The sequence below is a fragment of the Nanorana parkeri genome, unplaced genomic scaffold (assembly GCF_000935625.1).
Source record: "Nanorana parkeri isolate BGI_ZX_2015 unplaced genomic scaffold, ASM93562v1 scaffold923, whole genome shotgun sequence".
Lineage (NCBI taxonomy): Eukaryota > Metazoa > Chordata > Amphibia > Anura > Dicroglossidae > Nanorana > Nanorana parkeri.
In genome coordinates this window covers 460,596-468,175 of record NW_017307191.1, presented here as the reverse complement: position 1 = coordinate 468,175, position 7,580 = coordinate 460,596, and the positions used below count along the sequence as shown (strand labels likewise).

At 49.4% G+C, this 7,580-nt stretch overlaps 1 protein-coding gene across 1 annotated transcript in view; it reads left to right on the top strand.

Annotated features, from left to right (window-relative positions):
- Positions 1–7,580, top strand: part of SMG5 (SMG5, nonsense mediated mRNA decay factor) — a 25,260-nt gene that overhangs the window by 7,333 nt on the left and 10,347 nt on the right. Inside the window, exons 8-12 of the mRNA XM_018566191.1 lie at positions 939–1,147; positions 1,269–1,400; positions 2,788–3,443; positions 4,836–5,009; positions 7,373–7,448. Coding sequence (XP_018421693.1) covers positions 939–1,147; positions 1,269–1,400; positions 2,788–3,443; positions 4,836–5,009; positions 7,373–7,448 — 1,247 coding nt within the window. The remainder of the gene's footprint in view (positions 1–938; positions 1,148–1,268; positions 1,401–2,787; positions 3,444–4,835; positions 5,010–7,372; positions 7,449–7,580) is intronic.

Sequence of the window (7,580 nt, the reverse complement as noted above, 5' to 3'; positions counted from 1 at the left end):
GGGGGGGCTTCCTGTTAGGAAGTGACGGAAAATCTAAAACAGACACAGAACTGTCAATGTTTTCTTTTAGTAGAACAATGGATGGTTCATTGCTGTGTTAACTTCCCCTCACTTCCTGTTTGGTGAATTTCAATGGTATAGCAAATGAGAGTTCAATGCTCGCATTTACATAAACTTTAAAGTAGTATTGAAGGCTGGTCATTTTTTACCTTATTACATTTTCTGCATTAAGGTAAAAAATGCCCAGTACCTTTTTGTGTCCCCCCCACACTTGGCTGTCTCCAGTCCCTGAAACGATCCTCCTTTTACCCAAACTTCCTTTTTTCAGGGGGAGGATACTGAGGGCAGAGCAGCCATAGGCTCCTTCTGCCATCAATCAACATGTTAGGAGTAGGGGCGTGGCCTGCTGCAGGGATGTGTGTATGGACGCACACAGCTACTGTGGACATGCACGGGTGCCTCCACAGCAGCCGTTTAGCTGATTGAAGCACCCGTGCAGGGGGCAGGAGGGAGAGTGATGGGGGACTCCCTAGAAAAAGAGGAACTGAACATTGTGGCGGTCTGATATTTCCTTTTTTTTCTTCAATTTTTTTTTTTAAATTCCCGCCGGTTCCGCCCCCTTGCGACGTGGACGCTCGCAAGGGACGGAACCCGGAAGACCGATGCCGGCATCGGCCGGAGGACACAGCGCGGCTCGAGGGGCAAGGTCAGTTAACGTAATCCCAAGTGTGGCTCAGGGTTACCGCTTATAGTACTGAAAATTAACCCCGAGCCACACTCGGGATTACCGCCAAGGAGGTTAAGGAAAAAACAAGAATAATTCTAAAGTCGGGCCTCCTAGGTGTAAAAATAAAAGCCCTAATATCACTTTAAAGCTGCAGTATGAAGTTGATGCATGTTGTTGATACCCGAGTTCTTTCTCTCTCATCCTCCTGTAGCTCAGTGGACTCGGAACTCACCTCTCTGTGTCAGTCCGTTCTGGAGGATTACAACCTGTGCATGTTCTACCTCCCTTCATCCCTGAACCTGAGCTCGGCCAGTGAGGACGAGGAGGAGTATGATGGAGGCTACTCCTTCCTGCCAGACCTGCTCGTCTTTAGGATGGTGGTGATCTGCCTGATGAGTGTTCACAGCTTGAAGAGGGCAGGTGAGCCCTGAGCTTCATGCCCGGAGTGACGGAAAGCTTTTATATTTTTGTTTGACCTTCTCACCCCCCCTATAATTTACCCTTATGAGTGTCCTCCTTTTCATGCCTCTGATCTCTCCAGATTCCAAGCAATACAGCGCTGCCATAGCTTTTACCCTGGCTCTCTTCTCCCACTTGGTCAACCATGTGAATATAAGACTGCAGAGCGAGTTGGAGGAGAGCTCTGTCCCCGCTTTTCAGAATGACAATCCGGGTAAGTCTGATCATTCTTATACATTACTTGTATTTTAGGATATTAAGGGTCAGGATAAGGGCCGAGACTGCAAACCTTAGCAATGGCTGCACCATAACCCGAGGAGCGTGTATTTTATATGTGAGATTGGCGAATCTTTATCAGCTTTATAAGATGTCCTCGTAGTTTCCTGGGAAGACTGCATTGTACATGCTGAAAGTCAACATTTTCTCATTTTAATTTATGCAGGAAAGCTAGAAAGCCTCCATTAAATTTCTGTATCCTCTTTGGGGAGAGTTCTTCTCACTTCCTATCCCAGAGACACTTTAGGAAATGAGAGGAAACCTCCCTAAAGTGAAGGAAATCCCACCTTTCGAGTTGCCATTGGAAAAGGCCTTCCCATTGGAAGGTTTCCTCTCTTCCTGCTTTAGTGGCAACTGTGAAAAAGTAGATTTCCCTCCCTGTCCCCATGAGAGCAGTAAAAGGGACAAAAAGTGAGAGTGAATCTCTTTAAAGCCTTGGTTCTCAACTGGGGTCATGACCCAAAAGTGGGTCGCAACCCCATCTTCAGTGGGTCGCCCTCGTGCCTTTCACTTTTCTAGGCGAGAGGCTCCTCAGCCTCCCCCTAACGCAGCACTGTCAGTTCTCGCACCGAGCAGCCATTCAAAATATGCTGGCCAGCACCGAGATGGGGTGGGATGGGGCTATGGCTGCGAAGAAGCTCCATGCATCGCTTACAGCTCCCTCATGTCCTGTAGAGGTGTCTGGACCGGAGTGATGTCACATTCTGGCACCTCTACAGGGTGTGCAAGGGAGCTGTACAAGCAATGCACATATGGATGGAGCTCCGTCACAGCACAGTAGTCCACATTGGACCCCGTGCTGAGGGTTCAGTTCCCAAAAGAAAAGGGAGGCTAGGTGGATCTTAAAGAAAGAATAAAACTATATATATTTTTTTGGAATGTGTGTGCGAGAATGTGGTTGGGTGTCTGTCATTGTTTTTGAGGGCCTATTCACACTAGTACAGTGCGTTAATCGCACAGTCCCGTGCGATTAACACACTGTACCACGCAAAATCGCACCTACCGTGCATTCTGGTGAGGGAGGTGTGTTGCATTGCCATACATTTTAATGGCACCCCAAATGCACCTCCCACAGTTCGTTCCCCCGCACGGAACGCGCGGTACCGCAATGCTGTGCATTCCAGTGCAGTGCGTCTTTTGTCATGACCTAATGACTAAGGACAAATGTGGGTCCTGAGGTTACACAGGATGAGAACCACTGTCCTAAATGGTGACACAGGCAGCAGTAAAACGTAGACCGACATCCTAACCCTTCTCCATTCTGCGTCGAAGTAGGAGAAAAACTGCTGGTTTTCCACTCAAATTTCCTCTGTTCCAATTGGCAGATGACCCGGAATCCCGGGAGGTCTCGGACGTGATTGGGAAAGACGCAGAGCCGGAGATGAACCAGGTCAACAAGCAGCCGAAATCCAAACCCGGAACCAAGAAAACCCTCAAGTTCTCTCGCCTCTCTCGCCTACGCCGGCGGAGACACGCACGGAAGGCAGACGAGAGCGACTTGAGCGAGGGCTTCGACTCCGACTCAAGTCACGGCTCAGCCAAAGGAAGTGACAACTCCGATAGCGCTTCAGAGAAGAGTGACGAGGAGGCTGCCTTTGACATGGAATCGGATTCGGATATGAACAGTCAGGAGTCGCGCTCAGATTTAGAAGATATGGAAGACGACCACGGCGAGGAGGGCAAGAGCCCGAAGGAGTCTAAGGAAGCAGGCAAAACCTATGAGGAGATGGCGGCGAGTCCAGCCAAAACTGAGGCTCCGGAGACCACGGTTAACTGTCCCGGACCCACCACCAGCGAGGCCAGCATAGCCAGCAACCTCCAGGCAATGTCCACCCAGATGTTCCAGACCAAGCGTTGCTTCCGCCTGGCGCCCACCTTCACCAACGTCTTTGTGAAACCTTCTTCTGAGCCCGCTGCCTATAGCGCCAAAGACCAAGTGCCACTAGTCAACGGAGACGTGGAGAAGCCGAATTCTGCACAGTGTTGTCCATTCCTAACTGTTGAGATCAAGTAAATTAAGAGTAAGACTTATTGGTTACTTAAAAGAGCTTAAAAGAATCATCTGATCAAGGGGATTCCTTATCCCACAGGGACTGATTAGGTGCCGGATAACTGTAGTGTCTGGTTGCTTGAGAGTTGATATTAACTGTCAAGCAACCATCCCCCACAGCGTCCAGCTTCTCCCCACAGCCCCATTCACCTGCCGGCTAACTTCCGCAGCAGACCGATGAATGTAAACAGCCAGATTGCTATTGCAATAGCCAATAGCGGGCTGGCTACTAAATCCCCGCCCACTGAGCAGAGGAGCGGCCCTGAGAAAGTTCTCTCTCAGGTTCCTATGCTCAGGGCGGAAACAATAGCAAGCCTGCTATTGGCTATTGCAATTTGAAATAGCCAGTAGTGTTCTGGCTATTAATACCCCACCCACTGAGCAGAGAAGCGGACCTGAGAGAGAGTTCTTCAGGTCCTTTTCCTATGTTCAGTGGGTGGGAACAATAGCCAGCCTGCTATTGCAATTTGAAATAGCCAATAGCAATCTGGCGTATAACCCCACCCACTAAGCAGAGAAGCAGACCTGAGAGAGAAAGTTCTCTCTCAGGTCTGCTTCACTGCTCAGTGGGCAGGCACAATAGCCAGCCTGCTATTGGCTGTTGCAATTTTAAAATAGCCAATAGCAGGCTGGCTATATCTCCCCATTGTTTACATTATGCTGCTGACTGCGCAATCTAGCTGGCAACCAGCAGCAAGATGTAAACCAAGAATTTTGTTGGCAATGATATAAATTTAGTTGCCAACACATTTTTTTTGGTGTGCACCCAGCCACCGTAAAAAAAATATCGGACACATGTCCTCGATTTTTGTTTTTTGCTTTTTTTGCCGGTTGCTTGAGAGTGCCGGTTGCTTGAATGCCGGATAATAGGGAGTTTACTGTACACAAATGTAGCTTGAGATCAGCATCTTGTAATGACACTTACAACAGAAATCAGACTGGGAGAGGAAGGAGCAGCAGTGGTGAGAGCCAATCGTGTTTTGCTGCATGCACATGTGCTGAGCTCATCAGTCAGATACTGTTCCTTCACTGTCCAATCATAGCCTGGGGGCAAGGAGGTGACCCATCTGTACCGCTCAACTGCAACAGCAAAAATTCAGCTGGCTGTGTATATCTCAGGACTGGATGGACGAATATAAATCCTTGTCTGGAAAAACAGTCCGCATTGTAGGCATTTCATCTGTTTATTCTGCTGTTTGCTTGGAGTTCAGCTCCAGACGGACTCGGTGGACTCTGTAGAGGTCAATGTATAATTTTTGCAGCTGACCACTTTATAAAACATCAATGTCTTATTTCACGCTTTGTTTTTTCTCCCTTCATATTAAAGTGGACGTCTCTGACTCTGAGGAGAGCGTGGAGAGCAGCAAGTCCTGTCACAATGAGAAGACTCTTCAGGAGAAGCTGGAGGTCATCACCGCCGAGGGGCTTCTGGCCACCGTCAAGATCTTCCTGGACTGGCTGAGGACCAACACAGACATCATCATTATGTGTGCGCAGGTAGACGCAATGGCTGCTGAATTCCTTCATAGCTGTGTGATTTGTTCCAACCAGTGGGGGAGTGGGTTGGATGATGCCGGCTGTTATGCAGCTTGGAACACTAAGGACGTCTAGTAGCCTGGGAAAGCACCAGACTGGAGGGTAGCGTCCATAACAAAAGCGGCTTTCTTATTTTAATTGGCTTTTGTTTTGTTTTGACCGAGTTCTGCTATAAAGTTTGCAGAAGGAAGATATATTTAATAGGTTGAGGGGCGTTGGAAAGAAAATGGCCAGAGAACAGGGGAGTCTGTCTGCAATGAACCTCATGGGCCCGCTTCACAGTTGAGACCCTGGCCAGCTCTGAGTCTGTCTGCTCTGAGGCCCCGTTCACACCAGGGCGTTTTGTCGCATGTTTGTTTTAGCTCTGAAACGCATGCATTGTAAAATCCTAGGGATGCACCGATACCGGTTTTTCAGTCCGAGTACCAATAATTTGCTTTCGGTACTCATCGATACAGAGTACCGGTGCTTCCGCTGGCATGGAGCTGGCTCCATGTTGGCTGGCTTGATTGTGCTTGGCTTGGAAACCGGCTTCCCAGCCAATCAGCATCGAGCCAATCAGGAAACCGAGCAGCGTATAATAACATGCCTCCCAGTTTCCTGATTGGCCAGGAAGTCGGCTCGATGCTGATTGGCTGGGAAGCTGGCTTTCCAGCCAATCAGCATCAAGCTCGCTGTTAGGCCAATCAGGAAGCGAGGAGGCGGGTCATTACATGCCACCCAGCTTCCCGTTCGCACAGGAAACTGGCTCCATGTTGTCTGGCCGGCTTAATTGTGTTTGGCCGGGAAACCGGCTCCCCAGCCAGTCAGCATCGAGCCAGTCAGAAAACCAGGCTGCGAATAATAACCTGCCTCCCAGCTTCCTGATTGGTCGGGAGTCCAGGTTCCAAACCAGTCAGGAAGCTTGGAGGCAGGTTATTATTTGCCGCCCAGCTTTCTGTTCGCACGGGAAGCTGGCTCCATGTTCCCCTACGGCACTGATGGTCAGAGGAACTCTTCCTCTGACCGGAAGTTCCGGCATCGGGGAAGGCATCGGAGCATTTGGGTGCGTACGAGTACTCGCACAGATACAAGTATCGGTATCAGTGCATCCGTATAAAATCCCATACATTCCTATGGGGGCCGTTCACACAAATGCGCTGAATCGCACGTCCAGATACGCCTGTCGCTTGAAATGCTTCTTTTGCATCGTTTATCAGCTCGTTTTGCCCTATAGACTTCAATGGAAGCGCACTGATCAGCATGTTTTACAAGCCCGTCCCCTGTTTATTATTATTACATAGTATTTATATAGCGCCAACAGTTTGCATCCATCCCCCTGTAGACAAAGCCACCTGTTTGCAAGCCCCTCCCCCTATTTGCAAAGTATAGCGGGATCCAAAATGGAGGTGTCAGAACTCATTTGATGCTGATGATTTTATTCAGCTAATGCGCAGTCATCCTGCACTATATGATCCCGGGGATCCAAATTATAAGAAGAAAGGGAAGAGGAACCAAGCGTGGTGTGATATTGGTGCATCGATGTTTCCTGATTGGACAACCTGCATGGAAGACATCAAAAGGAAGCATGTGACGTGCTTTTTTTTTTTTTTTGCCAATGTAGCAGCTGCAGGCATGTTGTGTCCGTGAGCAGCATGCATTGGCTGACGTGTGCAGGGGCATTCCGAGGCCGGGTGTCACCCGGAGCGGGTACCAAGTGACATCATCGCGCATGCCTGGCCATCTTGGTGATGGACGCCGGCAGAGAGAGGAGGGGACGTTTACCGGGTGGGATAAGGTTTGCCGCCAGGTCCCCACCTCTTTCATGGGACTTTTCAGAGGGGGTGACACCAAAATGACGGTCATTTTGGTGTCACCCAAGTGCGGGCTGCACCCCCCTTGTGAAGCAACTGCATGTGTGCTGAGTGTAGGGGTGGTCAGCTGCAGCTGTGGGTCATGCCTGTGGCTTCATGGCAAGCTTCCTTGTACTTGTAGTTCCCCATTAGCTGGAGGGCAGTCTTTGTGCGAGTGTAGGAAGGATTGTAAACGGTAATCTGTATGTGCAGAGCTGGAGCAGACCTGTGACCCTATAACCAGTCTATGTCTGATCTAATCTACTCTGCATCCCTGAAATAAGTCAAAAAACAGAAAACGCACATAAAAACGTGCGTGAAACACTGTCGCCGTGGTGTGAATGGGCTCTGATGCTCTCAAGCCCTCCTTGGCATATAAAACGTATCAATCAGTTCTCAACCTTCATTAAGCTGATTAGTGACCTGGATACTTTTGTTGCTGTAACAGGTCCTCTTTGCCTCCTGCTTTAACCCTTTCACTTCTTTGTGCAGAGCTCGCAGAGTTTGTGGAACCGGTTGTCTGTGCTGTTAAACCTTCTACCTTCTGCAGCCAAGATCCAGGAATCTGGTAAGGTAACAGCCCCTCTAACATACAGGCCCCATACAGAAAGTGACTGTGTTGCCTATAGCAGCCAAACCTATATTCCAGCAGCCTTGTTTTGTGCCGGGGGGGGGGGGGGGGGGGGGAGTGTTCGGTTGG